The 20704-nt window shown below is 38.9% G+C and overlaps 1 protein-coding gene across 1 annotated transcript; it reads right to left on the bottom strand.

Moving 5' to 3' along the window:
• Window positions 1–17667: 17667 nt before the first annotated feature.
• On the bottom strand, window positions 17668–20080 carry LOC109156406 (exocyst complex component EXO70B1). Its single transcript, XM_019304257.1, has one exon. It carries the CDS (start codon window positions 19793–19795, stop codon window positions 17930–17932), a length of 1866 nt encoding a protein of 621 aa, XP_019159802.1. The 5' UTR covers window positions 19796–20080; the 3' UTR covers window positions 17668–17929.
• Window positions 20081–20704: the final 624 nt, after the last annotated feature.

The raw sequence follows: 20704 nt of genomic DNA on the forward strand, positions 1-20704 counted from the left end.
ACTCAGGGACGAAAAGTAAGCACGAAAGGACAAAAAATGCAACTCCAATAATAACTTAGGGACGAAAAGTGAGCATGACCAACACTCATGGACGAATTCTACAAATACCATATAACTTAGGGACGAACAGTGCAAATTTTCCTAATAGACACGAGTGCAAATTAGTGACGTGATCGTGCACTGGTGCTAGTAGACACGGGCATCTCGGTGAACATCATGTACTACGACACCATCACGCAGCTGGGGCTCTCAAGGAAACAATTGAGACAAGTGAAGACCTCCTTATCTGGGTTCACGGGGGACTCCATCGAGACGGAAGGATCAATCAACCTTGATGTGGAGAAAGACCCCCCACTCTATGTCAAGAGGTGTGAGGTGGAATTCGTAGTAGACAAAATTAGCTGCGCCAACAACATAATCCTAGGTCGAACCACCCTAGAGGACCTCAGGTGTGTAATCTCCATGAAGCACATGTGCCTCAAGTTCCCAACGTCAATAGGGGTCGGGGTCACCCGAGGGGACCAGAAGGTGAGTCGTAGCTGCTACCTACGGGCATGCTACCACATAAGTAAAAGAGACCCCCAGGTCCACACCACAGCTGAGAAGGCGCTGTAGGAGGAAGAAAGCCGACCACGGGCTCGGACAGACGAAGTCGTTCTGGACCTTAGCCAACTCGACTGGGTTGAAAAGGTGGGGGGCCCAGCCGAGCTCCGAGCTCGGATCATCGACACGATCTGGAGCTACAAGGAAATATTCGCGTGGGGTTCCGAGGACATGCCACGCCTCAGCCGAGACATCATCACTCATAAACTAGCTATAGACCCCTGGGGCAAGCCAGTTCTGCAGCGCAAAAGGTACCTCTCTGCTGAGAGGAGAGGGTTTGTGAAAAAAGGAGGTCAACACTCTCCTTGAGATAAGGCACATAAGGGAGGTCCTCTACCCCGAGTGGCTCGCCAATGTGGTCCTCGCCCCCAAGCCGCCCACCTGGAGGATGTACGTGGACTACACCGACCTCAACAAGGCATGCCCCATGGACCCCTTCCCCCTACCCAACATTGATCAACCGGTAGATGAGACAGCGGGGTGTGCCCTCATGAGCTTCCTGGACGCCTTCCGGGGGTACTACCAGATCTTCATGCATGAAGATGATGAGGAGAAGATCACCTTCACCACCCCGGAGGGGCTCTACTGTATACATATACCCGAATGGTGGCCAAGGTGTTCAAATGAGTCCTCGGTCGCAATATGCAGGCCTACGTCGACGACATGATCGTCAAGAGCCCCGAAGCCGACCCCCACGTGGACGACTTAGCCGAGGTATTTTCAATAATGAAGCGTTTTAATTTGAGGTTGAATCCCAGAAGTGCACCTTTGGGGTATACGAGGGTAAATTCTTGGGGAACATGATCTCGAAGAGGGGCATAGAGTCCAATCCCGACAAGGTCAAGGCCATCATAGACATAGAACCTCCGAAGTCCCTCTAGTTAATAACTTAAAGATGAAAAATACACAATTCTCCCTTTTTTTTTTTTTTTTTTTTTTTTTGTATCATCACATAAATCTAACTTGACATGCTACAGTAGGGAGTAACTGATATGTAATGATTGTAGTTGATAAAATAACATTATTTTAAGATAAGATTAATTGCATTATTATTATTATTATTATTATTATTATTATTATTATTATTATTATTATTATTATTATTATTATTATTATTATTATTATTATTATTATTATTATTATTATTATTATTATTATTATTATTAAAAAGTTAAGACAACCATTTTCTTTTAATTTGGTGACGAGGAAACCGCAGCAAAGTTATGACAACTTATTAATTTGCGTTATTAGTTTTGTGTTAGATGTTTAAGGCGAAGCTTGGAAGCAGTTGCGTTTCGGGCGCCGACCACAGCTCAGATCGAATAGATGAATACAAATTTTGTATAATAATAATAATAATAATAATAATAATAATAATAATAATAATTCAATTCCTTGTGGGTTACACTATAATTGTACTAAGTACTTCAAACCATGAAACCAACAATAATAATAATTAGCCATGTTGTAGCTTGTTGATTTGTATCCGCTAAGGTTGACATAAACTTATTAGTCCAATTTACACATGCAAAATGTCAAACAACACAGCGTTGACTGTAATTTTGTTTCTAAGCACACAGTTTTTAAGCTGCCCCCGGAAGAGTATTCTAAATTTGTAATACAATATTTATATATACACATACCTCAGTGCCTAGTATTGATGTGTTCATTAGTTTCAAATTTGAGTTAAGCTTAATGTACTTTCCCATCACCATTATATTTATTTACAATAGTGAAAATAAAATTGTAAACATACCAAATAGATAAATAGTTCTACTACATATACTTCTAAATTCTACACCCTCACTTTTACGTCATGATGTGGTTAACAAGGATTGAATATTTTTATCATGTGGATCACAAGAAAAATGTCTACATCAAAGATCTATGAGAAGTAGTAAGAAATGAGAGTCCATGTAGTATTTTCCATAAATAAATGTGCTTAATTTTTTAAAATTTTGTTGATAGTAGATTAAAAGGTGAACTTAGACTATCTTTATTTTTGTAATTTTTTTCCTCACTTTTAAACGCCGACTATACTTTTATATCAATATATTTAAAATTTACTAATATTTTCTCTCCATCCTTACAAATTCAACTCACTTTAAAAATATAGCATAATAATATTTAAATTTATTATTAAATAAGAAAAATTAAATAATGTTAGAAAAAATAATATAAAATGATATTTTAAATGATTATTTTGTGATACAAATATTAGTGGGGTCTACTTCCGACCTAGAACGTGATTAAAAAACAAATTGCAATTAACGGTCTTTGAAACTATTGCTTGAAATTTTGCTATTACTATTTACATTAAAAAAAATTAAGAAAAGAATATTAGGTGGCTTTCCACACAAGATTGCGAAACAAAGTATTATAGGTATGAAACCAGCCTTGTAAGCTCTCCTTATCCTTGTAATAATATCTCCTCAAATTTGTAATTCATTTAATATTATATTACAATGCAATACCAGGACTATGTGGTCTAATGGTATCCGAGTTGGACTTCCAATTGGAAGATTATGAGTTCAAGCCTCAGTGGAGGCGTTATTGGTTCTTTGTGTTTCAGTAGGTTGAGAAAGTATATGAACAGATACTACAATGTAATAGAACCAGTAGCTTTCAAAAAAAAAAAATATTACAATGCAATATCTGTTCAGATAATCTCTGATTTTAGTAATCATAAATGACAAAAAAAAAAAAAAAAAAGAAAAAACAAGAATACCCTTACTACAAATAGAAAAAGTCATGAGAAGGACTAAAAGTGTTCAAAAAATAATAGTCTAAGGATGTTAAATGGGCAAAACGATAGTCTGTAACTAAATTTGAAATTGTCAACAAAGACATCGGACCTCTGGTAAAATTTACTCTAAAATAATACATAAATTTAAAAAACAAAATAAAACAAAAAAAAAGTCAAGAGGCTGCTGACTGGCTGAAAGCTTACAAGCTACATAAGTATAAATTAGATATTAAACAAATAAAATTAAAAATTACAAAGAAAATGTCAAGTCGCCTTGCAAGGATAAGGCCATCCTTATAGTATATTTTAATAGATGAATATTCATTTGTTAAAAGTTAGTAACTAATTGTACCAACTTTATAATATATAGAGGGAGGAACTTTTTTCTCTCTAGGGTTTCCTAGGGTTTCGTCTTTCTCCTTGGTGTATCGAGGTATTTGCTGTTCAATATCTTTCCTTCTCTACGGCGAAGCGTCGGCTTTCTTCCATAATTATCGAGTATGCAGGCAGCAGCGTCGAGGGTCGTGGAGGGACCAGGAACGGAGGGAGAGGGGGGGCAGGGGGGCGGCTGCCCCCTCACTCACCCCACCCCATATATAGTATTTTGTATGTATATATGTATATATAGTACATGTTTTAGTATTAGTATAAAAAAACTATAAAATATTACTCTGTAATAAGAAGTGAGTTAGAGTAGGTGGGTAGAGTACAACTTTGGTAATAATGAGGTTAAGGGTTCTAATCTTAGCATTAATGTAGTTTTATAATTCTTTTTTAATAGCTTTTTTAATATTACATACACTCTCTATAATAAGATGTTAATTTATAATGTATTTTCTATTCAAATTATTTTATTAATTATGTTTCATATTTTGTTATGAATATTTTTATAAAGTTTCGATGTGTTTTATTTTTCGTCCATATCCAACAATATTTACAATTATATTTCTTAGGTAGTTTATTTATTTATTTTTAAGTTATCTCTTTTGTTTTAATGTTTCGCCTTTTCTAGAAAAATTATCTGAATCCGTCTGTACTGTTTCGCCCCCCCCCCCCCCCTCCCCCCCTCAACCAAATTTCTGGCTCCGTCCCTGGGAGGGACTGATGAGGCGGTGGGCCGACATGGCTCTAGAAGAAGAAGAGGAGTTCTTCGCGCCGGGAAGGGGCAGTCAGCGAGGAGGCAGTGCCGGCGGAGGAGAAGTGGAGATTGGTGGGGAGGTTCCTGACGACAAAGATTATTAAACTTGAGTTTATGAGTCAGGTTATGGCTTCAGTGTGGCAGCCGGTGAAAGGGGTGCAGGTGACAGAAATTCAGTCAGGGCTTTTCTTGTTCGTTTTCTATCATGAACAGGGCCGGCCTGGGTAAGTCTGCCCAGGGCCTTTGCACAGGGCCCCCAAATATTAAAAAAAAATTATATTGTATACAGTCTATAAGATTAAGCAGCACTAAGCACAGACCTTTTCCTTCGGCGCGCAACCCTATGGCTATTACTCTTTCTTCTCAAAAGAGATTTATCAAAATAAAGATATTCTAATTCTAGTAAAAGGTAACATCCTATGTAATATAGGCCAACATTTAGGCTAATAGGCTTTTATATCATTCAAAAGAACCCTATTACTCTATTAGTACCGTAGCTTGAATTTATTACCGACGCAAATCTCACACACGGAAACAATAGACAGTCGACAAGTCGACAATTAGGTAAACGCAAATATCAGTCAGTAACGACAGACAAACGCCAATCTCAAGTTGTTCAATTCTCTTAATAGGTAATTAATATGAATAAATATTGCACAATTCTTGTTTATTGTTTTATTTACATAATTTAATAATTCTGATTTCATAATAATATATTCAAGAATTTGTTTCTTGATTAATTATTTATTCATAGAGTTTTTAAATAAATTCTTATTTTTTCCTTAGAATTTTATAATTATGTCTTTTAGAAAATATTCATTTGGATTTGAGAATCGTAAAAAGAAAAGAAGAATTGAGCAACTAACTTAATCTCAATAGGGAGCTCTTGAAAAATTCAGTACAAAAGAAACTCAAATAGATGTGCAAAAAGTTGATGCCAAGGAAAAATTGTTAGATGTTAATCTTCATATAGAAGATCAAGATGATTGTGAGATTGAAAAAATTTTAAATGATAGTGTGCACAACGATGATAGGTATCCTTGTGACAATGAAAATAATAAAAATGTTGATAGTTGTTTAGATGATGTTGGCCACAATGATAAACCAAATGATTCGTTTTATTTGACATATATGATCCAAGAAATTGGGATGTCCTTGCTTCTAAATTCATAGGTATTATTGTGAAAGATGGTCAAAAAAGAGATTTTATTAATAAATAAAGGTCCTAAAGATAAATTCTCTAGAAGATTTTCGTCAGGGTTTTACGTTACACAAGATATTTGCCAAATGGAGAGAAAGTGTGATCGAGATTAACTTGTATATTCAAAAGAACTTGAAAAGGTGTTTTATTTTTGTTGCAAGATTTAAAAAAAAAAAAGATATATGAAAAGGTGTTTTGGTCCATGAAGGTTTTAGGGACTAGACACATCTTGGTGTTAGATTTAAAGTACATGAAACAAGTGTAGGTCATATGACTATTATAACTAAAAGGGACTAATTTAAAATATTGCACAAGACCCCAATTTTTATTAGAACGGCCCTGATCATGAAACTAACATGCAACACGTTCTAGACAGAGGCCCGTGGTCATTTGAGAATCACACCATAATATGCCGGCAGCTCAGGATGGTGTTGTTCCTGTTACGATAGCTCTTGATTCAGTTGATATGTAGGTGCAGGTTCATGAGCTTCTACTAGGATATACATCTGATGTGATTTTAGAGCAAGTTGGGAATTTTCTAGGCACCTTTGTTAAGATTGATGAGAGGTTTGCTAATGCGCCATGGAAAACGTTCTACCGTGTTAGGGTTTCGATCCCTGTTATGAAACCGCTCAAGCGGCGTATGAAGCTCTTGAAACGAGATAAGACCACCTGCAGGGTGAATTTTAAGTACGAGATGCTGCATAATTTTTGTTTTTTCTGTGGTATGCTTGGACACTTGTGCAGGTATTGTTTGAAGGCCCAAGAATCGGCCTTATCGGTAGACCAGTATCCCTATACCGATGACCTGTGTGCTGGGCAGAGGAGGGGGCCGTGTAAGGTGGGTGCGCCGTGGTTGCTAGACAAAGATGGGAAGTCGGTACAAGCGGCGGCAGCCGTAGCTTCTGGACAGCCGGGAGGACCGTCCGCCGATGCTCCGGTGTGCTCGGATCCTAGCCGGCGGGGGCACGAGCCGCTTGTAGTGGTTGTTGAAAAGAGGAGGCGGGAGGCGGATGAAAATAGCATGCATGCAGATGATACTAATCGTGATATTGCAATGACAGAGGTTTCAAAAAACTTGTACATGGCGGGTTATGGTTCCCAGACCCGCCTATCATCATGAGTACCATCAGCTGGAACTGTCGTGGCTTGGGCAATCCACGAACAGTTCGCGAAGTCGTTGACCTTGTGTCACGTAAGAAGCCGGATTTTGTTTTTCTAATGGAAATTAAGGTGGGACGTATACATGCTGAACGTATTCGTGTCAAAATTGGTTTTGATGGTTTATTTTTTGTTGATAATATTGGTTTGAGTGGTGGACTTGTTTTGCTGTGGAGGAAGAATAACATGGCAAGGCTCATGAGTTTTTCAAGGAATCATATTGATATGGAGGTTAGTATCACTGGTTTCTCAAATTGACGTATGATGTGTTATTATGGCTATCCGGACCGCAACAAGCGGCATGAAGCATGGGATTTAATTAAATCGTTGGCACCCAGATCCGACCTACCATGGGTTATGGTGGGCGATTTTAATGAACTCCTGTTTCAGTATGAGAAACGTGGGGGTAATCCGCACCCAGACAACCTCCCTCGCGGTTTTGGGGATGTTGTCCAACAGTGTGGATTGTCTCAAATGCCAATGAATGGGTACTAGTTTACTTGGAAAAAAGGAAAGGGGACGGCGAGCTGGATTGAGGAAAGACTAGATAAGGTACTAGCCACAGAGAGCTGGTGTGGTGTTGTGTGTGGAGCAAGTGTGACTAATTTGTTGACAAGGGAATCAGACCACTCTGCCTTATTTTTAGGGATCCAGGACCATAGTAGACATAGAGGTGGAAGGAGAAGGGGTTTCCGGTTTGAGATGGCTTGGCTGCATGATGAGGGGTGCAGAGAAGTGGTGGAAACGGCATGGGAAAATGGGAGAAATATGGGCTTTCAGGATTGTATTCTCTATTGTGGAGATCGTTTGTCAAGGTGGGGCGGTGATCGTTTTCATAAGTTTGGGGAACAGATCATGAATCTACGCAAAGAGCAGTTGCGCCTCAGAGAACTCACTGAAACAGCCTCTTTAGCTGAGTTCCAACGCCTGGAGGTAAAATTGAGTAGTATGGAAGCTCAGGAGGATATTTAATGGAGACAGAGAGCCAAGCAGCACTGGCTTAAGAACGCCGATGCCAACACAAAATTCTATCACATGTATGCCTCTCATCGTAGAAAAAAGATTACTTTATCTAGACTTATGAATGATAGTGGGGATTGGGTGGAAGGAGAGGCGTTGAGGAACATTATTCTGGATTATTTTGATAAAATATTTTTTTTTGGTAATCCGGCCAACGGAAATTGTTTGTTTGAAAAAGTGGCGCCACAGGTTACCCAGGCTCAAAATGAAATATTGCTCAGACCTTTTGAGATTGATGAGGTCAAAGATGCTCTATTTGCAATGTACCCGGATAAAGTCCCTGGTCCTGATGGAACGAACCCGGGTTTTTATCAACACTTCTGGGATGTGGTGGGTTTCCGTGTCCTTTCCCCCTGGTTTAAATGAAACAGATGTTGTGCTAATTCCTAAGAAAAAACTCTCGAGCTGGTCACTGATCGCAGACCAATAGCTTTGAGTAATGTGATTTTCAGAGTTATGGCTAAAATGATTACTCACAGGATGAAACCTATCATGGAAAATATTATATCTGAGTCACAAAGTGCTTTTATACCTGATAGACTTATTACAGATAATATATTAATAGTTGCAGAGGTAGGCCACTTTTTGAATAGAAAGCAATGTGGGGCGGTAGGTTGGGGGCCCTAAAGTTTATGGCCAAAGCTTATGATCGAATGGAGTAGCCCTTTCTACGAGGAATGCTTGTGGCTCTGGGTTTTGATGATAGGTGGGTGGAGCTAATTATGCTGTGTGTTTCTACTATATCCTATAATTTTCTAATTAATGGATCCAGGAGTAATCCGGTCACGCCCATGCGTGGATTAAGACAGGGTGATCCCATATCCCCTATTTGTTTATTATCTGTACGGAGGGACTTTCCTTGTTATTACAATAGGCACAAGATGATGGTTTGATTCATAGATGCAGGGTTGCTAGGGGGTCCAGATCTCACACTTATTTTTTGCAAATGATAGCGTATTGTTCTTCAAGGCTAATATGCAGGAAGCTTCAGAGATTAAGAACTGTCTATCTGTTTATGATAATTTGTCAGACAGGTGGTCAATTATAATAAATCCAGTATATGTTACAATAAGAATACATGTGAGAATGATAGGGAGGAAGTGGCACAAATTTTAGGAGTTGTCCAGGCTCCTAACTTTGGAAATATCTGGGTTTGCCATCATTTGTTGGGAGAAATAAGAAAGCAGCTTTTGCGTATATCGAGGATAAAATTCGGCACCGGATTGGGTCATGGAATAAGAAGCTACTGTCACAGGCGGGTAAAGAAATCCTATTGAAAAAGTGTAGCTCAGGCATGCCTACTTTTTCAATGGGAGTTTTTTTTGCTACCTATATCTGTTTGCACAGCCATTGAACGGGTAATGAATCGTTATTGGTGGGGATCCGGTACTGACCGAGGCATTCACCGGAAAACATGGGATAGATTGTGTATCCCAAAGAAATATGGAGGTCTGGGATTCAATGATTTAAGAGCATTTAATTTAGCAATGCTAGGTAAGCAGGCATGGAGGATGCTTACTAACACTGGCTCTTTAGTATCTCGTGTCTATAAAGCAAGATATTATCCTAAGCAGACTTTGCAGACTTTCTTTGAAGCATGCTTAGTAAATAACCCAAGCTATTATTGGCGTAGTATTATGGCAGCTAAAGATATGGTATGTGGTGGGGTGAGACGCCGTATTGGAAATGGAAATTCTACCTTAATATGGGAGCATCTGTGGCTGCAGGATGATTTGGACCCTATGATCCATACGGAGATGCCACCCCAGTTGGCAGGAGCTAAAGTGAGAGGATTGATTGATCAGGATACTGGGACATGGACCCTCATATTGTAGCTGATATCTTTCAACCAAGTGATGTGCCTAGAATTTAAAAATACCAGTTTCTCCAGTTTATGATGATGTGTGGTACTGGCATGGGAACCTGAATGGATGCTACTCTGTAAAGAACGGTTATAGGCAAAATATTGAAAATTATACGAGTAGCAATAATGGGGAATTTGATAAATGGCTTACCTTATACAAGCTAAAAATTCCCTCAAAATGGAAGACATTTTTATGGAGAGCTATAAGTGATATCCTTCCCACTATCACCAATTTGCTTATAAAGAGGGTGGATGTTGATCCAACTTGTGCCATGTGTGGAATCATGCAAGAGGACACTATGCACTCATTAGTAACGTGTGGTTATGCAAGTTCTATATGGACTCGATCCAACCTTCCAATCCCCAATATTGTGACAAATGTTTTCCATGTGTGGTTTAGTGCAATCTTAAATGTTCTTGACACTAATGGAATTATATATGCAGCTGCAATCCTATATCACATCTGGAGAGCACGAAATTGAGCTGTTTGGGATTCATGTTTACCGTTGCCCGGGAAGCTGATCACTATGATGGTTGCCAACATGCAAGCATGGTGAGCCATCCACACATTCGTCGTGACAAGGACCGACGACACTACCGCGGCCGGTACCGGCGCCCTCCCACTGTTGTTGCCTCGACGTCTACAACTACGGGGATCATGGCTGTTGCACGGCCAAAGAGGTGTTATGTGGACGTTGGACATCATTATTCCATAAATTCGGCCACGGTGAGTGCTGTTTTGCTCGACGAGGACGGAAGCTATGTGGCGGCATTCTGCGCCCCCTTACAAAATTGCTTATCTCCCATCATGGCCGAAACAGTTGCGTGCAAAGAAGCATTATCATGGTTAAGAGCGCGTGATGAGCAGGCCATCCAACTTTACACAGATTGCCAAACGTTGAAGTGCTACTTATCCTCACCAGGGACTCCGCCCCGATCATATATTGGATATGCTATTCATAGCTGCAAAGCTAGCATGTCTACTTTTTTTACCTGCTCAGTTATTTTTGTTCCTAGATCGCAGAATTTGTTAGCTTATACTTTAGCATCCGCAGCTTTTGATCAAACTACAGCAATGTATTGGGACTCTGTCCCTCCTGACTTTATTTCGGTTTATCTCTAATATAACCATATTGGTTTGCTTTCAAAAAAAAATGTACGAAATTTGTTAACATTAAAATCTAATTAAACAAAATTAGAAGTTCAAAACATTAATTTCAACATTATCATTTTTTAATTGATGTATCAAATTACACAATTACTAAAAAATAAATTCTCTTTTAGTTATCAACTAGTGTCACATTATTACAATTAGTCTTTTTTTTTTTTTTTGTCACATTATATTCTTACTTTTATTTGCCTGTCATAATTAATTAATTCTTATTTAAAATTCTATCATTTTACCTTTTAATAAAAATAACTAATATATATTTTTTTTTTTTGAATGTTACTAGCTCTATTACATTGTAGTATCTGTTCATATACTTTCTCAACCTACTGAAACACAAAGAGCCAATAACGCCTCCACTGAGGCTTGAACTCACAACCTTCCAAATGGAAGTCCAACCCGGATACCATTAGACCACATAGTCCTGGTAAAATAACTAATATATAATTTCTCTCTTTTTCTTATAAATCCTATTTATTGAATGATGAAATTATATGTTAGATGTATTTATTAAATGGCTGATCGAATAGTAAAACTTTAAAAGGAATACTTATTGTGATTAAAAAAAATGAAAGGAAGAATAATTGTGATTAAAAAAACACAAGTCAATGATTTAAATAACAAAGGCACAAGTGTCAAATAGGCCCATCTACTACTACGAAGTGCTCAATTTTCACCACGAACTAAATTAAGTGTCAAATAGGTCCATCTACGAGTTAAATTTGTTAAATTGACTTTTTTTACAGGTTAATAACAGGTTACCTATTTAATTATTAAAATAAATAAATAAATAAATAAATAAATAAATAATAAAAGAATACAGCCACCGGGTGTCCTCGCCGGACAATCTCTGTTTTTTTTTTTAATTATTTTGAAATTATTTTGAAATTATTTTTTTAATAATTGAATTGGTAACCTGCAAAAAACGTCAATTACTTGCAAAAAAAAGCTAATTGAACAAATTGAGTAGGTAAGTGTGGTTAATTAGCCTTTAATTTAGTTCATGATGAAAATTGAGCACTTGACAATAGTACATGGACCTATTTGACACTTATCCCAATAACAAATTTTAAAAAATATAACTAAATGTATCAATGTATAAGTAGAATTGCTTTAAAATAAAAATAATAATAATAAAAAGTATAAGCAGTATTTGCTCATTACTAAAAGAAGAGCATATTTGACTTGTAAATTATACCATTGACAAGGGTTCACCTTTCATTGTGGACCAGGGTCCAAAATGACATTCAGATTATGTTTTTGCAATTAATATATTAATTGCTTACAGTTAATAAATTATATATTTGTAAATAAATTGAATGCACATAATATGTTAACGACAAACACATAATATATTAATGACAGATATATAATATGTTAACTGTAAATTACGTGTCATATTATGTACATGCAGTTAACATGTTATGTGTTTTCAATTTATTTAACGACACATAATTTGTTAATCGAAAGCATATAATATGTTAACTGCAAATACATCATTTTTGAATTAAAATCCATACTTTGTTCCATGGTATAACAATTATATTTGACATTTCGTCATTTTCCCTCAGACTCTATGATACAACCAAGCAAATCAACGGCAAATTATGATGTGCATCTGTATGCACCATGCATGGTGCATACAGATGCAAAAACGACGTCGTTTTATTAAAAACACGCGTCTCACTTAAAAAAAAAAAAAAAAATCAGTTTCGATTCCCAGCAACAACATTATATTGTGCATAATTTGAACTATATATCCAGAATCAATGAACTAAAATTCCAGAATCTATGAACTAAAATTCCAGAATGAATGAACTAAAAATCTATAATGAATGAACTAAATATCCATAATGAATGAACTAAATATCCAGCATGAATGAAAAAAAAATCAGTTTCGATTCACGTCTAAATATCCATAATTAATGAACTAAAATTCCAGAATCTATGAACTAAAATTCCAGAATCGAAACTGAATTTTTTTTTAAAGTGGGATGCGCGTTTTTAATAAAACGACGTCGTTTTTGCATCTGTATGCATCATGCATGGAGCATACGGATGCACAGCATAACGATCCCAAATCAACCTATCCAAAACATATAATAATATGAAAAAACAAGCCCAATGGGCAATGAGGGTCCATTATCTAGTCCAAAACCTTTACCAACTTAATAATGATCTATCCAATATAATAACCCATTGCCCAACATTTAACTCCAATCCCATTACAAAAGAAAGCCCCTAAACGTAGAGATCACCCCATTTGTTTTTCTTTCTTGCAAATTTGCATAACATCAATGCCATAGAGAGCTGTTAAGGAACAACCGAAGCTATTCTGTTGGACATATTCATCGAGAGATAAATATAAGCATACGATTGAATGACTACAAACTCTTGCACGGTTAATGGCAGACTGTATTGAAATAACTCAAAAGTATCATCGGTGTATTATAACTTATAAGTCAATTAGAATCTCTTTGGCCGGAGTATCAGTTTTCAGGGAAGATTGTTATCTATTATATCCATGGTTACAGTAGGCGCTAGGCACTAATTGGGCGGCAGAGGAGCGCCTAGCGTCTAAACAGTCTAGGCGGCGCCTAGGTGGTTGCCTATGCGGCTAACTAAAAAAACAAAAAACAGTGCATGTGTGTGGTGTATATATGTCATATTACACACACACACACACATATTGGGTCGCACTCCTGTGCGAATAGGTGACCAAGTGCGAATATGCGAATCAATCAGCGTGCGCCGCGTGTCCTCGGTGCATGTAAATGTGTTATATGTGCAAGTAGTTGGTGCACCTAGGCAAGTAAAAGTGCATGTAAAATCACTTACAAGTGCACTTACTTTCTCCTACAAGTGCATTAATTTTGTCTTGTTAACATTCATTGATCGGCACCTACTTTCACCTACAAGTGCATGTAATTTTGCTTTGTTAACATTCATTGATTGGGTGCACCTACTTTCACCTATAAGTGCACCTACTTTTACCTACAAGTGCACTTACTTTCACCTCGGTGCACCTAGTTATAACTATATGTGCACCTAGCTCTGGACACACGGCGCACGCTGATTGGTTCGCATATTCGCACCTGGGCGCGCTATTCGCACCAGAACGCATATATATATATATATATATATATATATATATATATATATATATATATATATATATATATATATATATAAAATTAAGTTCCAGTGCAGTTGAATGTCTCCCGTGCAGTTGTGCGGGTGATTAATGTACGTGAGTTTTATACTTAAGGTGCGTGAGTCTTGTGCTTAATGTGCGTGAGTTTTGTGCTTAATGTGCGTGATGTGTACTGAGTTTTGTGCTTAGTTTGCGTGAGTTTTGTACTTAAGCCTTAAGGTGTGTAAGTCTTGTGCTTAATATGCGTGAGTTTTGTGTTTAATATGCATGAATGTGTATTCAATGTAAGTTGTTGTTGAAACTTTAAAGTGCATGAGTTTTGGGCTTAATGTGCGTAAATTTTGTGCTTAAAGTGTGTGAGTCTTGTACTTAAGGTGCGTGAGTTTGTACTTAATGTGTGCGAGTGTGTACTTAATGTGAGTTGTTGAAACTTAAGGTGCGTGTGTTTTTCTGCTAAAGGTGCGTGCGGCTTGTGCTTAACATGCGTGAGGCTTGTGCTTAACGTGCGTGGGTTTGTGTTCTGAAAGTGTTTTATTTGTGTGCTTAATGTGCATGTGTTGTGTACTTAAAGTCCGTCAGTTAATGCTTAATGTGAGTCCAACCACACAACCGCACCACCTGATCCCTTCCCCATATATATATATATATATATATATATATATATATATATATATATATATATATATATATATATATATATATATATATATATATATATATATATATATAATGAAAAAAAGTTAGCAAGGTCGAGCTTACCGAGTTAACTCAACCGAAATGGACAAGTTAACTCGGACAAGTTAAGCGCTAGGCAGCCGAGTCGGCCAAGTTAGGCGCTAGGCGGCCGAGTTGGCCAAGTTAGGCGCTAGGCGGACGCTTAGCCGGCCTGTCGCCTAGGCGAGCGCTTAGGAAAAAATCACCACGATCTAATGACGCCTAGACCGATTTTTACAACAGTGATTATATCATACAATTCTATCTCAAATACATTGACCGTTTATTATCTAGTTTTGAGATGCTCAATTTTATGCTGTTAAGCTTGAAACTTGCTGCCTGAAATGCATGAAGCACACTTAGATGGACATAATCAACAACACACAAGAATACCATTCATTCTCACCTTCACAAAGGTACTTTAAACACCTGCAAATTATTTCACCCAGTTTATGCAGTGCAACAAAATGAAAGCAACATGGTATATATAAACATCTCAAATAATTGTATTGGATGTTTTCGCGGTTTAATGTGCTTATATTCTCCCCGAATTCCCAGTACCTATTTTGGGATGCATTTGATAGAAACAAGTGTTTACCACTACGCCATTAGCTAGTAATGAAAACGGAATAAATAGCTAGTAATGAAGGCACAACTTACTTCCTTATATCGCTACACATTTCCGCTAGACTTGGCTTTATATTGGCCTCAACCAAACAATTCCCCTAGCCACATGGTGTTGGACTTGACCCTTACTGGCTTCCGCCCAACAATCCCCTTCCAGCACCAACCAACTTTAATTGAGACTCGAACTTGTGATCTGACTCTGATACCACTTGTTGACCTGACTCTGATACCACTTGTTAACTGATACAAATCAGGCAGGAAAGGAAAGTTATCAAATCATTCTAGTGACAGAATTCAAGGAAGCATAGAATAAGGGATTGATATGGAGAGTATAATTAGGGATTGAATAATTATGTAATCAGTAATTGATGCTCCTACCTTATTTTACATATGGTAATAGATTATAAATATGGACCATCTCTTAGAAGAGGGGGCATCCAGTAGATAAGAGTAAAGAGACATGATCAAGAAATCTAGGAGATTATGATATTCGAAAGTAAAACCAAAGGAAAGAAAAACAGGGGAATTCAAAGAATATCCCTCCAACAAGAATAAATTCTTGCCCACAGCTACTTAGAGCTAATTGTTCCAATTCTACTGGATGCCCCATCTTCTAAGAGATGGTCCCTATTTATAATCTATTACCATATGTAAAATAAGGTAGGAGCATCAATTACTGATTACATAATTGAATAATCCCTAATTATACTCTCCATAAAATCAGTCAATCCCTTATTCTATGCTTCCTTGAATTCTGTCACTAGAATGATTTGAGAACTTTCCTTTCCTGCCTGATTTGTATCATTACCGACCGCTAATGAAACAGCCTTGTCCTCAAGGCTGGAGTGCAAAGCATGGTGTTGTTTAACATGCCCGAGTTGTGACCCATGAAAAACATGGTGTGCTCTAAATGTGGGTGGCAACACACGTTTGTTAGCGAGTGCACTTAATTTTTGCAAAATTCTAAAATGCCCATAATACCATGGAGCTTGCATTGCGTTAATACAACGTTGGACTGTAGAGTGGCAATGAGACTGGAGCTTAAGCAGCACATTATTACCCTTAGCAAACACTAAGTCACACCTTTTGGCTTGGGCCATCTTGTCCCTACGATGTTGAGCGTGATCTAGATTAAACCAGTGTTGCTTGGCAAAAAAGATTGGCAAGAACCTTGGTGGTGAATGGATGACATAGACATGTGCTTGGTATTCATTAGCCAATTCATCCATAGTGTTGACTTGATGAAGAACAATTGGTTGTTCAACCAGAGGGGTGGAGAGATCACTATTGATTTTGTACATGAGATCCACTTTAAAGTTCAGTGCTGGGGTTTGTTGTTGTGACACATAGAATGTTGATCCTTCCTTACTAACAAAGGCTGTTGTGCCCTTCAATTCTTCACGAGTCTGTTGTATAGCAAAGGGATTTTTCTATCGGGGATTCAATCTTGGAGCCAGGCTTGGTGACAAGACTGGATACGTCATTCCCATTACTTTGCAGCCACAAGGTAACCATCTTGGTTAGTTTAGCGACAGATTCCTCCAACTTGGTGAGTCCTTGACACAATTCAGTGTGTCCTTTTCCCTGACTCTTCTCTAATGCGTCAACTCTTGAGTCCAATTGTGTCATGTTGGTTGGCAGGTCGGACCAATTGATAAGAGTAGTAAAACCAAAGGAAAGAAAAACAAGGGAATTCAAAGAATATCCCTCCAACAAGAATAAATTCTTGCCCACAGCTACTTAGAGCTAATTGTTCCAATTCTACTGGATGCCCCATCTTCTAAGAGATGGTCTCTATTTATAACCTATTACCATATGTAAAATACTGATTACATAATTATTCAATCCCTAATTATACTCTCCATAAAACCAGTCAATCCCTTATTCTATGCTTCCTTGAATTCTGTCACTAGAATGATTTGATAACTTTCCTTTGTTTGATTTGATAACTTTCCTTTGTGACAGAATGATTTGATAACTTTCCTTTGTTTGATTTGATAACTTTCCTTTGTTTGTATCATTAACGAAGACAGAACGGTTCTGTCACTAGAATGATTTGATAACTTTCCTTTGTTTGTATCATTAACGAAGACAGAACGGGTGAATCAGCTAACCTGGATAGCATTCTCTTTAGACAGTGGTTGGCTATGCATTTCATTTTTACTTGCAAGAAATGCCAAGAATATCACCATTCGTTATGCACAGATTGATGCATTGGATGGTAACCATTAAACACAAGTTTAAAAGCCAAGTCATTAGATAGGCCAAGTGTTATAAAATGTTGAAATTGTATTCACTTCGTTTTAGATGCTATATAATACAATGTAGCCAAGCAATTGTATAGCCACAAAATTTCATCCAAACAACACCAAGCACAAATGAATCATAAACTAAGACAATGCTAATACAACTCAGCAGACTCTCTATGGTTGCATATTAAGATACAATAACCCCTTCTACACCTACGGGCACATACATACATTATACATACATGCTCTATTGTTACAACACAAGCAATTACTCGGTTTTACTCTTACTTCCTGCTGCAATTACCTTGAAACAACTCGTTTATTCGGGCCTCGAGGTCCTCCACGCTATACCTGATGTGCTTCTCAGTGTGCTTCCCGAAATCAGGAACGTTATAAAGCCTTCCAATAAAGTTCCGATAGGCGGGGGACAGAGTCCCGGTCACTGAAATCCTCAACTCCTCTCTTAATTGCTCGTCGAAAACCACCCATGTTGTTTGGTTTTTACATATCTCCTCAAAGTAGGAGTTGAATAGCTTAAGCTTATCCTTCAAAGCCTTTGATGCTTGACTCGGTGACATCGAGTTATCCATCTTCAAAACACCCTGAACCTTGCTCCACGAACTCCGTTTGTAGTTCACGTGATACTGCCTCACCTTGGCAGTGTGCTTCCGAATCCAATCGTCACCCAATAGCGTGCCTAATTCGTTGTCTTTCACCTTCTGAACAATGTATCTCCCATTGTTCATCATGAAAATGGAAGACAAAGCGGAGTCCCGGTAAACTTTGGATTTCGCTTCGAGATTGCTCTCCAATAACTCCATGATCCACGCCATTTGAACCGCCAATGAGGACGAGGCAGCTCGATCGTCCCCTTCCCTGCCATAGTCAATGCTTTCCTCGAAAACTTGTTCGAGAGTGAGCCTTGACCTGCAAGCAGCTCGGAGATAATTCATAACGTATCGAGTAATGGGATGGAGTCCACCCCCGGGAACGGAAGCCTTAGCAGGATCCCGGCGAATCAAATTCTCCAACTCCATGAATATCCTCTTGATTGCTTCTCCCAGCCTCTTCCAGATTGTCACGGACTCGTTTCTCAAGAACACACAGTACTGATCGGAGAATAACAGTTCAAATTCCGGCATTAAATCTCTTAGGGTTTCGTAAACGTCGAGTACCTTGAACAGTCTTTCCGGCGCGCGGCTCCCGATTGCTACGGCGTCGGCGAAGTTGAGCAGCTGAATGGTGGAGCCGCGGCAGACCTCCATGAACGAGAGGTCGGCGGCGGAGGAGAAGCCGAAGAAGACGCGATCGCAGAGGCGGCGCTCGCTGGGGAAGAGGATCCGGAGGGCGACATTGATGGCCTTCATCCACCTCTCAATCTCGTCCTCCAGCTCCGTCCACTGCATTTTCTGCACCTCGTCGATGCTCAGCTTCTGTATCCCCAGGCGCGCGAGGCTCTCCTCCAGGAACTCCCGCCGGCTGGTGCTGTACGCGTGGGAGCACTCCTTCCCGTAGCCGGCCGCCACCATCCGCTTCGCGATCTCGTGGAGATCGCTGATGGTCCCCGCCGGGAGAGCGTCGATGATGATATCGTAGTCGGTGATGGGATGCGCCACCGGAATCTCGCCGCCGTCGTCGTCGTCCGCTTCCTCCGAGTCCGACGAGAAATCCCGATTGGCCGACTCGCCGTTTCGGTAGTTGGTCAAATCGAAGGACTCCGACCCACGCTCCATTAGGGTTTTGAACTCGTCCTCCAGCCGGAACATCGCCTGCTGGAGCAAATCCTCGGCCCGGTCCAAACACGAAGCCACCGGCTTTTCATTCCCCATCGGAGTCCACTCCCGAATCGCAGATATCAGTTCATCCACAGCTTCAAGAAACGCAGTAGAATCAGCAGAATCAGACCAGACCGGATGCTCCGCCGACACATACCGAGAGATCTGCCGGTCCAGGGACTTGAGGGTCCGTTCTAGCGCGGCGCACCCACGCGAATCCTCCTCGGAGAGCTTCTCGCTGAGCTTCTCCCTCAATCGGCCATCGAAGTTGGAGAAAATCTGGAGAATATCATCGGTCATAGTATCGGTGTGACCCAGAGTCTTGGCTATGTGCCGGGCCACGGCTATAAGCTTCTCCTCACCGTTTTCCGCCATCGCCACGAAGAAAAGGGCAAATCTTTACAACTGGGTTCTTCAAAACTCAGGCCTATGCATCGAAAATCATTGGATTTGTGAAGGTATTTGGGGGGAGAGAGTTGAAGACTAGAGATTTGTTGAGGAGAAGAAGGATGAGGAAAATGAAAAACAAGGAAAAGGGGGGTCGGGGATAGAGACGGTGGGGGCCCACAGGGAAGACATCGGAAAACGCGGTTTCTGTGAAAGACAATTGCTGTTGGTATTAAAGACTAATAAAGAGAAGAAAAGTAAAAGATAAAAAATGAAAGTGATGAATAAAGAAACGCGGTTTAGGGGAAAGACGAAGACGAAGATGGAAGATGCAAAGGGGAGACGCAGTCTCACCGAGGGACTATGGTGCTACGCATGAGACTGACAGCAAAACTTATTTTGTCTTTTTTTTTTTTTTCTTTTCTTTTCCTTTGGTATTATTAGGCCCTATAATTCATTTTTTTACATTATTAGTTGCCCCCCAAACAAGTAAAAATTCCAAGTAATTGCCTAATTGGTCATTTGGTATAGCATATATATTTTTCATTTGTGTTAATTAAAAATATATAGACTAAAATTGTACAAATATTTTAAATTTTGAGTAAATACCAGCGGAGGTCCTCTGACTGTGGTGACACTGTCACTTTTAGTCCTCAACTTTTAAATCAAACACTCTTAGTCCTCTTACTTTTTGTTTCTAGCCATCTATGGTCCTTCCGTTAAACTTGACCATCTAATGTCGTTTTCTCAAGGATAATTCAGTCCTTTCATAATTAATAAATTAATTATTATGTTTGTCGAGTCATATCGAGATATCCCGACGTCGTTTTGGCACAACCTTCGTACTAGTTTTTGTACGCCATTTTGATTCACTAGCTGGTTTTGTACACGTTCATA

Source organism: Ipomoea nil, unplaced genomic scaffold, assembly GCF_001879475.1.
Source record: "Ipomoea nil cultivar Tokyo-kokei standard unplaced genomic scaffold, Asagao_1.1 scaffold2705, whole genome shotgun sequence".
Lineage (NCBI taxonomy): Eukaryota > Viridiplantae > Streptophyta > Magnoliopsida > Solanales > Convolvulaceae > Ipomoea > Ipomoea nil.